This window comes from Corapipo altera, unplaced genomic scaffold (genome assembly GCF_003945725.1).
Source record: "Corapipo altera isolate COAL_440 unplaced genomic scaffold, ASM394572v1 1, whole genome shotgun sequence".
Taxonomy (NCBI): domain Eukaryota; kingdom Metazoa; phylum Chordata; class Aves; order Passeriformes; family Pipridae; genus Corapipo; species Corapipo altera.
Window position 1 is genome coordinate 26,920,957 of NW_020884873.1, and position 17,136 is coordinate 26,938,092.

Genomic DNA, 17,136 nt, shown 5'->3' on the forward strand with positions numbered 1-17,136 from the left:
GTGAGGGGTGGTGCTCCTGCTGTGCCAGATAATCTGAGGCTGGGCCAGGGGCTCCCAGGGCTGCTATAGGCTGTGCTCCCAGGCTGCGTTTGACTGACAGCTGCTCCAGGTTGCCCCATGGGTCTCACAGGGCCTGTTGTGCGTGCTAGACACCAGATCAATAACTATTGGGTCAGAACCACCTTGTGGGGAGCATATGTGTGTGTGGAGGGGGATGGGATGGGTCAAACCTTATGGAGGTGGGGTGATGTCATATCCCTCATGGCAGGCCCCTGGAGCCCACATGGGGAAGCCCCGGAACAGCTTTATACTAAAGTAAAAGTCCTAGCCAAGCTGGTGAGCTGGCAGCTCCCGGAGCTTGGAGTCTTACAGTGTAGGACAAGGCGTGACCTCACCTCTTTGAGATTCAACTTGTCCCCTTCCCCCCTCCTGCACACACACACTTGAGTTGCTCCGAACCAATATAATAATCCAGTGTGTCACATCACCTTCCACTAGACCAGATTACTCAGAGCCCCATCCAGCCCGGCCTTGAACAATCGTGGGATGGGGAGTCCACAACTTTTCCAGGCAACCTGTTCCAGTGCCTCACTATTTCTTCCTAATATCTAATCTAAACCTACCCTTCTTCAGCTTAAGACCATTCTTCCTTGTCCTTCTCCCCAGTGTTCTTCTCATTCCATTCTCTGCCCAGACTGTATTTGTGCTTGGGATTGCCACAAAACAGGCAAAGGACCTTGCACTTGCCTTGTCGAATTTCATGATGATTACACAGGCCCAACTCTCAAGCCTGTCTAGGTCCCTCTGGATGACATCCCTTCCCTCCAGCGTGTTGACTGCACCATGCAGCTGGGTGTCATTGAAAAACTTGCTGAGGGTGCACTTGATCCCACTGCCCATGTCACCGACAAAGATGTTAAACACTGCCAGCCCCAATACTGACCCCTGAGGAACACCACTAGATCTGCAGAATTAAAAGTTTGTTGCGAAAAAAGCAGGCTTGGAGATCTTAGGGCTACATGTGTGTTGCACACGCACCTTGCACATACTCTTGTTCCTCCATCTAAGAACAGGTTTCAGCCCTAAGAAAAATAAATAAAATATTCCAAATCTGCTACAGAACGCATAGCCATGCCACGAACAGAACCAGGCAAACACCTGATGGGAAACAGGTATATCCTCTGTTCCTTAGGCAGCATATCAACACAGACAGGAGTGTGTCACCCTGAAAGAAAATGGAGATTCTTTCCTATCAAAAGACTTCATCATCTTTAGGGTACAGTTTTCATTATGGAAGAACTTCTGGCAATAACCATGAAGAAAAATGTTTTTATTCATCCTGATTACTGTCACGGATTTTTCCATTGTGTAAATAATAACACATTCAGGCATCCAAAGCTTTGAAACAGCTTTGAGAGCAGACAGCAACTGACTACTTGAATGCAAACTCATCATATAAACCTCTTGATAGTTATTATTCTAAGAAGCACATTGCCTCTGTCTTTGCCTGCACAGACTACAAAGTGCATGAAACATAGTGAAAGAGCCTAAGAAGCTGATGGGGGAGGGAATGCAAATTTATTCAGAACTTTTTGAATCAGCAGAAAAGCACTTGTGCTAATCCTAGAGATGTGCTTGTGTTTCTTAACTGTTGCAAATTTCCTCTTAAGATAGTAATAAAAATTTAACTTTGAATTTATCTAGCATTACACACAAAATTAGCAATAGTCTGTATACCCTTTGCAATTTTGACTGTGTTCAGATTAAACCAGATGGGGCTTGCTGAAGTGAATATTTTTGGGCCATAACAGGGTACTTTTTAAGACCTTGCTTTCAGTGAGAAACTGTGCTTTCTTTGTTTGGACATCATATATGCCCAGTTTTTGTATTTGGTATGAAAAACTGGAAGAATCAATTAATTAAAAAAAAAAGGCAATTTCTTCCCCAAGTACATTTTTCCAACAGCACATAAGATAGGGATGGCAACACTATAACATTTCACTAATAATTAGTCATCATGTTTTAGCAGAACATAATGTAATAAATCCTATTTTTCTAAGATTTTTGTTCATCTTTTTTCTTTTTAACATCATGTACTTTAGAATGCCCTTTTATTTCAGATATTCTCTTCAGATATTTTATTTCAGATGTTCTTTTCCTTCCAGATGCCTAGTGGTTAGGAAAGGATTTTCTTTCTTTTGATTCCTCTTCTGGGAAAAGAATTCAGCAGCTTGTTAGTTTCCTTGGTACTCTCTATATAACAAAAGGTGCATATATGGAAGGCCTCATTTTTCTCTTCTTAGCTCTACTGCAAAGATGCTGGGAGCACCTGCAACTTCTGTTAATTTCCTTGGGTACTGAAGGTGTTCAGTAGCTCTAAGGATTGAATGTACTGGGACCAAACAAATGTGAGAAGCTCATACTGGAACCATGGAGCTAATAAGGACTGGGAGTTCCAAAATAGGTAGCAGAGAACTTACACACAAAAAAAGAAGCATTTCTTCCAAGTGAATACATCAATAAAGATGTGACTTGTTAGAAAAATACCTTACTTCTCTTTTCTTGAATGGCGATGTTCATAAGCTCTCATTATATTTTGCAAACTGCAACAAAAAAGATTCTTTCCTACTCACATCTCTATCTCAGTCTGACTCCCATCACTATTACTGTTGCTAAACAATTAGTATAAAAATATTTTCTATTATTCTCATCTTCTAGCTGTATTCTCCCCTTTTCTTCTTCAATGCTGTATTTTATTATTTACTTGTCCTTTTTTTTCTGTGCACTACTAGTTAATTATATTTTATATATGCTGGAAAATTCTAATAAAAGCACTAGGACTTAAAATAGAAACTTTTCTCCTTTTTATTTGATGGAAAATCTGCAAGTTTAATTAGGCAACCCATTGAGATAAACACATCAACAAATCACTTTCCCACTCATGAATGCAGCACAGACAACAAGAAACTGGCTAGGAAGTTTCAATTCACCTGGGTACCAAAGTATTTATACCCAACAGACTTTGGCTAGATAATAGCTTTCCAATAGAACTCAAGGATTACAGAGTGAACCCCAGCAGGGCAGCTGATTCTTTAGCACTGGGAAATCTCCCACTGGATTAGAGCACACACGTTTTTTCTTCAGAGTGACAGGTAAACAAGTGCATGCCAGAAAAATGCCTGAAGGAGGAAAGGGTTAATACAAAACTGTCCTCTGCAGGTAGTCACTATCTAGGCTCTTTTACATTGGTCTATAAATAAGCTGGTCCTGATAACCTGCAGAATAGGAAGCACAAAAATTCTGTTTAGTCTATAAGCCTCTTGTTTACAGTGCAGGTTATTTTTCTGTTTATACTTTGTAGCATCTGGACCCAGAAAAGAAAAAAAGTGAGCCTTGTCTGAGACTGCTGGTACCAGGTATAATCTTGAGATTAGAAATATCAAGAGAAAGGGTATTGATACATAAGCATAGTACCTTAAAAAGAAGGAACATAAAAACTATTTTAAATAGCAATCACACAGTATAGGTCATAACTTTTTTAATAAAGTCAGATGTTTAACATTGTTTAATAACTGACATAAGGAAGCCATCATATTTATAAAGGAGATACTTATTTCTGAAGATTCAGAGGTATTGCAGTTTTTTCTCTTGCAGCTGAAAAGCAAACAGTGTACTTAAGGAATCAATTAAAGAGAGGAAACAACAGTATCAGTTCAGAATTTTCAACCTCTCTGCAATTTGCTTCCACTTAAGAACATGACTCTTCCTTCAGAGCAATAACTGCATAGCATCTGGGGGACTTCACAGGATCAAATAACTTCACAAGTCCAGACCAGGCAATGTTTTCCTGTAAAATGATGGATGATTGAAGTACATCAAAATGTGTTTGACTTAAAAGCTAAGATATGATAATAGGTTCACATTTTGAAATACAAAATTGAAAATAAAAATAATTATCCTTAATGTAAAGCGGGAAAACCACTTATCTAACAAGAAAATCAGGGAAAGTTTGTTGCGAAAAAACAGACACCCATAACAGGATGCATTTTCAAGTCATTTAGTTATTTCTGGCACTACCAAATGATAGCTTCCCCCCTCCTTCATCAATAAGGATTTGTTTGATTGAACTAGAGCAAAGAAATTAAGGATCCCGACATACTCATTTTAGGCAGCACATTCTACTCCTGAAGCTAATTAACTGACTTTTCAAATGAACCAGGCCAGCTGGATCTGGTCATCATGTTGCATATGGCTTTTATAATTTCTATTTTAAATCTCAAACATATTTTATGAATCAACCAGTACAAGATTAAATTAATGCATATATTACATTTAGAAAAGGCAAATTAGTGCTAAATGCAGCAAGTTTGATCTCCCATCTTGGAAATCATAGAGATCTCTATGGCACTCGGGAAAATACATTGTTATTTAAATATTTCAAATTGCCTCTCTGTAAAAATACCAGTTAGAACAAAAGCATACATTTACTACAGCTCAGTAGTTGGCAGAGAATAAAGTGAGTTTTCACTTATTATAAAATGGAGCTGTTAAAATGTAAGGTTTATGGTGGGAAAACATAGCTATTCATACGAATGAGTTTAAACTTAATTAAAAAAATTTATTTTGACCATGGCTCAGAGTAGAAGCTGGAAGATGCTATGATTTTCTCCTAGCAAATTATTATTTGTGTGAAAAATTTTTATTGGTGCAGAAAAAGTATTACTGCTGCTTCTGAGTTAAACAGGCCAAGCTCAAAACTAGTGTTAGAAGAAAGAATGTGATATAAATCATTATGGAGTAAATGTAGTAGCATTTCCTTGTTATATCCTAGGTCTATACTTGTAAAATATATCCAGACTGCATGTTAGTCAAATGTACCTCAGTTGAGCCATACAGTTGGAAAAAGTGCACCCTCTCTCATCATTGATCTTAATTAAGGAACAGTAAAAGGAAATAATAAACATTTTGGATCTAATTAAAAATTTCTTGAATTATATGTTCTAAAGCATATTAATTGGAAGTTGCAGCATAAACAGCACAATGTTTGTCTAGCATTTCTAATATTCTTTTTAATTAATAAGTATCTCAATGTTGTATAAAATGAGATTTGTTGCATATTTAATTAATTTATCTTTTACTGCCGATTGACTAGTAATTACCATACAATTAGAAGAACATAAAATTTACTGTTGCTGCTTTTCTGAAAATAAAAACATCTGCTGTGCATATGTTTATACTAAACGGTATGAATGCTTATACTTCTGGAAATATGATGAGAATAATAATTCTGCAACAGAGACTTTTGGTCTGCACTGTAATAAATAGACTGAAATAGCCTCATTTCACTGATGTAGCCTTTAGGTATCATAAAATATAATGCAAAAATACCTGCTCCTTGAGATAGCAAAGACGATCCAGAAGTATCAAAACTTCTATGCAAGGAGCCAGAACAACCTTCAACTGAAAGAAAGATTAGATACTATAATCCCTTTGGGAAAGACAGGCAATACACTTCCAAATGGCTAAACTTCCTCAGAACAAGTCCAGGAAAGTCAATCATTTTTTAGGGGTTAGCAAATGTCAGTTTGCTAATTTTACCTATGGGATGGACATCTTCAAAACAGATTATATTAGAGACAAAAATACACGGAATGCTCTAAAGTCAGGGAACTATGTTATTTAGTTGGTTTTCAGACATTGTCCAATAAGAAAATGATACTATCTGTAGCAGAACAATTTTAAAGAGGGAAATAATGAATTTCAATAAAAAGAATTTTTATGAAATAACTGCATGGAGACCAGTCTAGATTTAAAAGGAGACTGACATGCCATTTTCCAGTGTAATAGTCTCTCTTGAAAAAGAATCTTCCATGTATTCACTTTATTATTTTACTTACACCTAATATAGTTTTGGAATAGGATATGCTCTAAAGTTTGGAAGGGCCAGCTGCTTTGTTTTTTGAGATTGCATACCAATGTAAGACAGTCCACCTGCACATAAAACTTAACAGATCTTTGTTCTAGACTAGCACATATATACAAGTAATAGTATTAATGCTATAACTTTTACCATATTAAATGCTTCTAGCTCATTCATTCTGTGCTTGTATTTTTCATAGTAATCCATTATACAGCTGTCTGGAAGCTGCAAGAGATTTAAGAAAAAAAGATATCAGAGTTCTTCTAGTTACTTTTTTTGAGAGAGAACTTTACAATTTAATTTTTTTTTCCTGATTGAAACTCACACTACAAAATGAAATCCGTGTTTTGTTTTTAAAATTAGCCTTTTTCTAAGGTTTATAATTACTTTCCAATAGCAGTTTCTCAGTTGTAATTTACAATAACTGTTCTTCAGACAACATTTTGGGCTGACATGAAATACTGAGATACATTAATTATTCAGAAAGCTCCAGTCATTCCTAAATGACAATTACCCAGTAACTGGAGATAACATTCTCATTTCCTTTCCCATATATCTTATCCCCTCCTCAGCAGCAGTATATCTATTCTTTTGTGGCTGTGGAATGAGCTAGACCACAACTTAGCAGAAAAGTAACAGCACTGACAGACATGTACATGTGGCTCCGAGGGACAAGGTTTAGCGATGGACACGGCAGTGCTGAGTTAATGGCTGCTGCTCTTAAAAGTCTTTTCCAACCTAAATGATTCTATGACTCTATGACAAAAGACTACGAAAGCCGAAGTGTTTAATACATTTTTGAACACTTTATTAGAAGAATCATCTGAGAGTATGTGGCTAATCCAGCTGCAAGGATGTAAAATCTCTGCCTAAAATAGGAAAACAAACTAGGGAACATTTAAAAAAACTGTAAGTTTTCAAATGAGGTGTGTATTATGAACTTTATCCTAAGATAGCCAAGAAGGGAATAAAGGGACCTCAGAACTATTACTCATTGTCACTGAGAAGTTCTCAAAGAGGGTATGTCAGAGGGTATGTCTTTTGTTATAGAACACACAGTTCAAATTAAATGCACTGAAAAAAATGGAACAAATAAAGAATTTAAAACCACTACAAGATAAGCAGATGAATTTGTCCATGTGAATTCATCAAGAACAAATCACAAGTTGGTCTACTTCACTTGTAAGGATGGCAAAAGGATTCACAACAGAGAAAAATAGCTGTTTATCATATAGTTCAATTTCAGAAAGATTTTTGACAACATTTCACATAATAATTTTTCAAGCAAATTTAAGAAACAAGTTTAAGATTAAAGTACTATATGGTGAGTGAAAATTGTTTGAATGACCATAACCAGACAGTAGTTACTAATGAGTCTTTGAACAACTGAAAGACCTGCTGACTGGAGGTCTACTATGGAATGCAGTATTTTCATTAAGAACTCAGACAACAGAATAGAAATCAGATTAATTAGGTCTGCTAATGTGCAACAGAAAGGCATTGTCAGAACTTAAAATAATTTTCAGAAATTGGAGCATTGCTTAGAAAAGAAGTATGAAATGCTGCACAGAAGAGCAGAAGGGATTAGACTCAGGCAGAAATAATCAGCTGTTCAGGATGGGGAACACCAAATGACAGTCTGTGAGATATAGCAGATCATAAGCTGAGCAAGAGTCACAGTTGTGCTACTGCAAAAAACCAGCAATCACCATTCTATGATGTGTATGGGAGAGCAGCCTGCAAAGTGCAGGAAGTAATCCTTCAACTCTGGCAGTGGAAAAGCTCTAGCTGGAATACTGCATCCACTTTTGGGCATCAGATTTCAAAGAAAGAAATGAACTGTCTGAAAAAGCCCTGAGAGAGAAAAGAGATCAGAAATCTAGAAAACATGATCTAAGAAGAAAGACTCAGAGAACTGGAACTGATCAGGCTAAATTAGACAAAATTGAGAGTGGGCATAATAAAAGTGTTTACAAGGCTATCACCAAGAAGCAGAGAACAGTTTGTTCACTATGTCTACAGCGGATAGGGCTTGTATTGCAGCAAAAAAAAAAAAGTTAGCCAAAACCTTGAAGAAATCTTTTTCTTAGAGGTTAATTAAGGACTGGCAACATTGTCAGTGTCCATTACAGGAAGCTTTTGCAAGATCTGACAAATATTTTTCAGGGATGATGCAAAATTCTAACTCTGCCTTAAAACAACAGGGCTTAGAAAAACTTTCATAGTATTTCAATAATTTTTTTTTAATTTAGAAAGTACTTTTTCCCAATTGCAGATGCAAGGTTGAGTAGTTGATCTGGCAGTACGAATGTGGACTAACAAGAATTTTTTTTATCTTATTGTTATTTTATTTTCTGTAGAGTTGTGCAAATATTTTAGAGGTTCTTTTTTTTCTCTCTTCCCCTGTGAAGAGTCAAACCAACTAAAATATATCAGTCATGAAATAAACAAAATAGTTTATTTAACCTCTGACCTATAAGCTTTCCATTTCAACTGTATATTAATAGGGTTTTAGTATAATGGATTTTTGAAATTACAGGTTATTTGGAATTAAAATACAAAGATCTATATTTGGAAAAATGTGATCATGAAACCTTTCTGCTTTTGCTTCCTTTATGTTCTACATTTTTCAAGATGAAGCATTCAAATTGAAAGAAAACAAGCTGTGAAATGTTTGACAAATAAAAAGGGGGTCAAAAATGTCTCTTGGACATTGCCATACTCAAGTATGTCCTTTTCCATTCCCTCCTTGTTTATTACACATTTTGACTGAATGCATCCTGCTGTCACAGATAGATTAGGTAGTATTCCAAACTGTGTCTCAGATAAAAGTTTGGTGAGCTGGAAAAAAAACCAACTGTCCACCAAAAAGCATTAATAGAGATGGGCATAAAAAGGGTAACTGGTAGTTAGCCATGTGGCCAATTTCTTGGAAGAAGACTAAAATCCAGGTAACACTGGCTTTGGCTGAAACTGCAACAGCTTGCTACCTGCCTTTGGTTCCTAAAAGGTACCCGACACAACCATCTGCAATCCTTCCAAGGTGAAGTAGGAGTAGATTACTGCTTGCATTTTCAGGAGAAGAACTGAACTTCCACAGGCAAAGCAAACCTCATTCATTCACTCGAGTTGTCCATGCAACTGTTCTTTGGGTTGCCATGCATTTGTGTAGCCCAAAAAAATTTTCCACATATATGCACTGAACCTTTTTCTTTCATTATGATGTTGAAACTATGAACATGAAAAAGCTCAAATACATCTATCATGTATTTGTCTAAAAACTGATTCTGCACTCAAAGATCTAGCTTATGTTACTTTCCCCTGCACTGACTGCACAATTCCATGTTTCCTCTTTCTTCTTGTACAAGCATTATCAGGAACAGTAAAAGAGTACATGAAAGCAGTAAGACAACCCTTTTAGCAGAGCAATGTCTTATAACAGTTCAAAACACTTGGGAAATCATACCTTACAGTAAATTTTACAACTTTTCCACAACTAAGGTAGTTAAAAATAATGTAATATAATATAGTGTAAAATAACATAAAATAGATAATGAAATTACAGAATCACAGAATCAAGTAGGTTGGAAAAGACCTCTGAGATCATCAAGTCCAACCTTTGACCTAACACCACCTTGTCTACTAGATCATGGCACTAAGTACCACATCCAGTCTCTTCTTAGATACCTCCAGGGACAATGAATCTACCACCTCCCTGGGCAGCCCATTTCAATGCCTGATCATTTTCTCCATAAAGAATTTCTTCCTAATGTCTAAACTAAACCTCCCCTGGCACAGCTTAAGACCATGCCCTCTTGTCTTACTGTTGGTTGCCTCGGAGAAGAGGCTGATACTCACCTCACTACCACCTCCTTTCAGGTAGCAGCAGAGAGCAATAAGGTTCCCCTTGAGCCTACTCTTTTCCAGGCTGAACAACGTCAGCTCCCTCAGCCTCTCCTCACAGGACTTGTGTTCCAGACCCTTCACCAGCCTTGCTGCCCTTCTTTGGACCTGCTCCAGCACCTCAATGCCCTTCCTAAATTGAGGGGCCCAGAACAGGACACAGTACTTAAGCGGCCTCACCAGTGCTGAGTACAGAGGGAAGGATCACTTCCCTGGTTCTGCTGGCCACACTATTCCTGATACAGGCCAGGATGCCATTGCCCTTCTTGGCCACTTAGGCACACTGCTGGCTCATGTTCAGTCTGCTGTCAGTCAGTACCCACAGGTTCCTTTCTGCCTGGCTGCTCTTCAGCCACTCTGTCCCCAACCTGTAGTGCTGTATGGGGTTGTTGTGGCCAAAGTGCAGGACGTAGCACTTGGCCTTGTTGAACACTATACCACCGGATTCAGCCCATTTATCCAGCCTGTTCATGTCCCTCTGCAGAGCCCTCCTACCGTCCAGTAGACTGACACTCCCCCCCCAGCTTGGTGTCATCTGCAAATTTGCTAATGGTACACTCAATCCCCTCATCCAGGTCATCGGTAAAGATATTAAATAGGACTCGACCCAACACTGATCCCTGGGGGACACCACTAGTGATCGGCAGCCAACTGGATGCAGCACCATTCACCACCACTCTCTGGGCCCAGCCATCCAGTCAGTTCTCAGCCTAGGAGAGAGCACACCTGTCCAAGCTGTGGTTTGCAGCTTTTCCAGGAGAATGCTGTGGAAGACAGTGTTAAAGGCTTTCCTGAAGTCTTGGTAGACTACATCCACAGCTGTATATATTCAGGTTAGTTCATGTCTTAATGTACTATAAAATTTCACTACTCACAGTTCCCCAGTCTTAAGCATGAGGCTTTTTAACACTTTTAAAAACAACAGTAAAGTTAAACCACACAGTAAGATTCTTAATCATATGTCCCTTCCTTTGCAAACTGCATTTTATGATATTCCACTAGTCACTGCTAAGGAGAATTTACAACCCAAGGACAGTCAATGGTAAGCTAAGAGAAGCACATCTTCATCTACCCAGTGTAAAAAAAAAAACTCGTCTGACAAAAAATAACCAATTAGTGAAAAAGAAAACTCTACTTTGCATAAATTCTGATTTCACTATTGTCTACCAGCTTTAAAACTCAAAATGAAATAGTCTGGAGTTTGCAAAAGCACAAAGTCAATGTAGCAAAGAGAAGTAATTTAGGAATTCCAGTACAATTGAACCAATAAGCACAATGTCTATCAAACATCTTTGGATTTATTTAACAGCACCTGTCAACCAAGGGAGATGGGAGAACATGTTCTGCTGCTTGACAGGGTACCATGGGATAAATCCCTGAAGGGAAGAGAGGCCCAAGAAAGGTGGTTAATATTCAGGAGTCATCTTCTCCAAGCTCAAAGAAGCCAAGCAAAACCACCAGGGATCTCCTGGACAAAATAAAAAAAAAAAAAGGAAGACTATCAAAAGTGGAAGCAAGGACATATAGCCTGGGAGGAATACAGACATATTGTCCAAGCATCCAGGGATCAAGTTAGGAAAGCTAAAGCCCTCTTAGAATTAAATCTGGCTGACATCAAGAACAACAAGAAAGGCTTCTGTAGGTACATCAGTGATAAAAGGAAGACTAGGGAAAATGTGGGCCCTCTCCAGAAGAAAATAGGAGACCTGGCTACATGAGTTATCGAGAATGTTGAGATACTCAATTTTTTTGCCTCAGTCTTCACCAGCAAGTGTTCCAGCCACACCACCCAAGTTGCAGAAGGGGACAGGGACTGAATGAATGAAGAACCACTCACTGTAGGAGAAGATCAGGTTCAAGAACATCTTAGGAACCTGAAGATGCACAGTGCCATGGGACCTGATGAGATGCATCTGCAGGTCCTGAGGGAACTGGCAGATTAAGTTGCTAAGGCACTATCCAGAATATTTGAGAAGTCATGTCAGCCTGGTGAAGTTCCCACGGATTGGAAAAGGGGAAACATAACCCATTTTCAAAAACAGAAAAAGGGAAGACTGACAGGTTAGTCAGTCTCACCTTAGTGCCTGACAAGATGATGGAGGAGATCCTGCTGGAAACTATGCTAAGGCCCATGGAAAATAAGGAGGTGGTAGGTGACAGACAACATGGCTTCACTAACAGCAAATTGTGCCTTCAAATCTGGTAGCCTTCTACAGCAAGGTTACAGCACTGGTAGATAAGGGTAGAGCAACTGACTTCTGGTTTTTAGAAAACTTTTTGCACATGTAAAACAGAGACTCATATGGAAACAATTTTTTCTCATACTTCTCTGGTTGTATTACATAGTGTCACCAAGTTTTAGCTGCTTTTTAAATATAACCTAAATAAATTTATGTATTAAAACAGTGATTGCCTTCCTTTTTTTTTGTGTGAATGACAAGGACATTTTTGATTATTCTGGAAATAAGCTTCCTATATGCTTACTCCCACCTTATATTCTTCCCAAGGCATCAGTTTTTGGCCTCTGCCAGAGACAAAGTAGACTTTTGGTCTATGCAGAACAGCTGCTCTTTTGTTTATTTCTAAACAGGGCTAGAAAACAAATTCTACATAAATTTCTCTGATTTTTGTTGTCTTTGAGAGCAAATGTTTAGACTTCATCACATTTTTAGCTATGTAAGTGTTTTTTTTTCTGAAGAAAGGAATTTAACACATTCTCCAGTATTGTGTAGGTACAGTGCTGACTCCACCATGAAAACTGCAGGGTCAGAACCACTGTTGAGGGCGCAGTTACAATTTTCCTCTCAGTAGTATCACAATAGCACTGCTTTTGTGCTGCTGCAGATTTCAACATAGCTGGGAAATAAAAAATAATACTGTTTACATCAGCATAAAATCCAGTCTTCAGTATGCAGCCAGCTGCACATAAAATGAGGAGAAACATAAGCAAAAGTGAGCATTGACTTGAATCAGGTCTTTAGCAACCACACAAATGTGCAGTTTGAAGCAGTGTTGACAGACATCTTTCTCTCAGGGCAACTTGCATTTGTCCAGACTCTTTCTAGCAAAAGGCAGCATGTCTAAAATCAGACCTCTTAACACAAAGTTTCTATGCTTATTGGTTTTAAAAAAACCAGTGAATAAATTTCCACCAGCAGAGCTTAATCAATGATTTTGTAAACTGATTATTGCACAAAAAATGCACTATTGTTTTTGGGTGACTGTACACACAGAAAGACACATTTTATTTTCAGCTGGGGTGAATGCATGATGTTGGTGCCTATTTATACAGAAAAGCAAACAAGTAACTATGTTTGCAAACAGAATTAAATATAATCCTTTTAAAATATTGCAAACTTCAGGCATAAGTCTTTTTCTTAATGCTGTAAGCATGACTCCAATGTCATTTGAATTTATTTGCTTATTTGGTTTTGCCTTTTTCTCATAGTTCATGCTTGATGTGCCTGGCAAATTTTAAGTGATTTGATGTTTTGACTACAGATTTTAAACGCTAATTTAAGAAAGACTACAACAACATTTACCTTAAATATTTTACATACTTGCCACTCCTACTTTTTCTTTGACGGTACTGAATTTGTTAACCATCTGCCTAGTACTCTCTAGTGTCTCTATTGCCCAACTTGTTCTCACAGCATGGTTGTGATCTTTACACACTCGTATTCTGTGCCTAATGTTATGTTGCCATCTGTTGACCAATTGAGCAGTTGTAGTACTAAGACAAGACACTCAAGAAAATAAATAAGATCTCCAAAAGATTTGGAAAGTTTAAAACTCAATTTTGAATTTACTTATTCTTCTCTATCTGGAAAGTTATTTTAATACTTTTTGACATTTATTAATTTAAAGGAAAAAAGAGGTATTTAGGCCTTCAAAGGTCTTCAAAGGCAGCTTAGGAAGACTGTTTAAAGGCTAAACTAAACTGGAAATACATTGGAAACTAAGTTGTAAGAGAAACATACTGCACAGACTGAAATGCCTATCTTGCTATAATGTTACATTTTCAGTTTCAAAAGGTGTCCAAAAGGATCACGATAATACTGAAAAAAACAACAACAAAAAAGAAAATCAAAAGGGGTCAAAGTATTTACTACGTGATTCATGATTCATAATTTTTTGGATCTCTTTCAGTTTAAACTTAAATAAAAGATAAAAAGGTAAGATGCTTGTATAGTATAGTATTTCAGCTGGTCTAAAAGGATGCATGAGTTATTTTTACTGGGATATATAGTATCAGCACAGGTAAAAAGTTCTTCATGCCTGCTTCACTAGGCATCTGAAAAGTACATTCACCTCTAAATGACAACATGTATAAAATACTGTATTATATTTTTAGCCTTAAAGGAGATTTGTAGGATTTATTTCAGAAATAATAGAAAGCCTTAAAAAAATCATGATTATGAGCACCATGTAGAAAAAAGGATTGGTTTTATATAAAGTCATTAGAAAAAAGTAATTTTAAATCAGAATATTTTAAAGAATTTAAACATGGAAGTCTGTTTGAAAAAAAAAAACATAAAATCCCCCCAACTTTGATGTTGGGGGTTTTTTTTAATATATATAAACAAGCATGGACTTGCTCTATTAATATTAATAAAAATGATAATGCTTTATATTCATACAGCAATATAGGAAGTAAGTCAAGTCAGTGGCTTAAACATTCCATTGTGGTGCTGACTTCAAGAACTTACAGGGATATAAGTATTTCATTTAGTCTCTATTTAGTGACTCACCTTCGAATCATCCAGTTCCAGCTTTTTCAGAGACCTTCTGACATAATCTATGAAGGAGGATGATTTGGAGAAAGTTTTTCCAACATGTCGATCACTGAAAATACAGCATTGATATGTAGGCTTTTATACATCCAACAACAGAAATTCATGTATTTTTAACTTAATTTTTAACTTGGGAGAAATAAATCAGTTGGACGGCTACTACTGTAAAGTTAGTAACAACTGCCCTTTTTCCTCCTTCCACTTAAAACAATCAAGCTAATACTTGAAGTAATTTCTAGACACAGCAATTTTGTAATTGCATTATAGTTGTAGTAAGGTTATTATGTAAAAATTTGAAAGTTAATTGAAGCTTGTTTTTAATTTCTTCACTAATATTTTTATTTCCCTATATAAATGACAAAATTCTTATTTCTGCTGACAGATATTTCCTTCTATACTTCTATAATTTATTATAATGCTGCTGTAATTTATTTATCATTAACCGCTGGACTGAGCAAATGCCACTTTGCTTGTTTCCTTGTGTTCTTATCCCTGCAATTTTTATTTCATTAAATGATGCGAGAATTTTCTCCTGCTTACAACTGAATAGTCTGCTTTTGTAGGCAGCCCAAAATGTGGGTTTTTTTTCAGAAAACATGTTAAAATAATGCATAAAAACCAGAAAAAAAATATAGGAAGAATCCCAACAGGCCACTCAAGTTTTTTTTTCTCTTCTCTGTGTTTAAAATATCTTGGAGAAACAACATGCAAAGTTTTTATTAGTCTGAATTCATTTTCTTGACCGTGTCCTAACGTAATTCCTCTTCCAGCTGTGCAGTGTAGGAGTTAAATTTTCAGATATAGAATTTTCAGCTACTGAATAACTTAACAAAAAATACACTCCTCCCCACCCTCCCAGTGAAATATTGGATAGAAATATCTTTCCTCTTCTTTACTCTTAGTAAAACCCTACCTCCTTATCTAAAAACCAGAACTAACATCTACTGAGGTCAACAGAAAGACTTCACTCAGTGGCAGTTCTAATGTGTTTAGCTGTCAAGTACCCCCACTCACTGAGAATCTTTTTGTCATATTTAATATTGAGATACACCTGAACATTTGGGCTGATGCAGTCTGGAAATCAGTTAATGATTACGCTGTTATGTCATTCTTAGGAAGACGGGCATCTGACTCTTATAACAAGCTACTGGGGAAGAGACGTTTTCTGGATCTGTCTGGGATAGAACTTCACAGTAGCCCATACAGTGCTGTGCTTTGGCTTTGTGATTAAAACAGTGCTGGTAACACACCAATGTTTCAGCTACTGCCAAACAGTGATTGCACAGTATCAAGAACTTCTCTGTTTCTCTCTCTGCCTCTCAGTGAGTAGGCTGAAGGTGCACAAGAAGTGCAGAGGGAACACAACCAGGATGGCTGAACAGAACAGGCCACAGGGATATTCCATGCCATGTAACATCATGCTCAAAAATAAAACTGGGGGTGGGGGAGGTCTTTCCAAGGTAGCCATTGCTTTAATTTCAAAAGTATAATCTTAATTACTTCCTTTAACAAATAAAACATCTATCTCACACTTTTTCTTTTCTCTACGATTTAGCAGCCATGATTTTTTTGTGTGATATTTTATGTAATTTTAAAATAAAGAAGTATTTCTTCTTTCAGGAATTCGACCTTTTGAAGGGTAAGCTGTCTGACTTTTAGCATACATTTAGCATAAGTTTTGGGGGTATTAGCATTAGCATTTATTTTAGATCTGGAGTATATTGCTGAAGTGAATTTTCTGGTTTTCCCCACCTCTCGTGCCTTGGTTCACACTGTGGAATAGTATAGGAGCTTAAAAAATGGATTATTTTCAGACTAAATTAAACTGGAAGGTGTGCTTCTGGACATGCTCCAAGTGTTATCAGGCATACATCCCCCAGAATTAGATAAAATCTAATCCAACTACAACCACAAGAAAGAGTACAATGCAGATGTCAGATCCTCAGCAGCAGCTCTCCAAATCCCATTCTACAAGGAGGCAGCACTTGCCAGGGTAGGCACAGGTAGTGAGTAGCTCTTTACAGCCACCATGGCCGTTGAGCTTTCAGCATTTTTTCTCAGGACAAATGGAAATGCCTTTTCCCTTCTGCAGTATTAAAGCTGCCAGGACCTCTGCATGACAGGGTAGTCCAGGATTACATTGACATTTTAGTAAGTTTGCTGAGTGTTCTCTGGTGAAGATATGTTTCACCCATGTATCCAGTACCAAAGAGGACCTACTTCAGCTACAGGTAAAGGAAGGGAAATAAATTTGTGATATAGATTTAGGATGAGTAAATCTTTCCTGCATTTTAATACTAATGTCTATATACAAAATCCTTTCTGTATAGAATAGAGGTGGAAGAGAATCAGATCTGTGGTTGGAATTCTGTGAATTCAGAGCTTCCTACCTTTTCGTAACACCATACATTTCTTCTATAATAACCTGAAGAACAGCTCGATAAAACAATGATTCTGTAGGCAGCTGCAAAAAATTTTACAACAGCAAGGATTTAAAATTGGCACTGAAATAAGGATCAG

The 17,136-nt window shown here is 37.2% G+C and overlaps 1 protein-coding gene across 1 annotated transcript in view; it reads right to left on the minus strand.

The window, feature by feature from the left end:
• Window positions 1–3,521: 3,521 nt before the first annotated feature.
• METTL25 (methyltransferase like 25) overlaps window positions 3,522–17,136 on the minus strand; it is a 42,763-nt gene continuing 29,148 nt past the window's right edge. Inside the window, 5 exon segments of the mRNA XM_027661719.1 lie at window positions 3,522–3,847; window positions 5,389–5,460; window positions 6,071–6,145; window positions 14,575–14,668; window positions 17,007–17,080. Of these exon segments, the coding sequence (XP_027517520.1) occupies window positions 3,749–3,847; window positions 5,389–5,460; window positions 6,071–6,145; window positions 14,575–14,668; window positions 17,007–17,080 (414 nt within the window). The 3' untranslated portion in view covers window positions 3,522–3,748.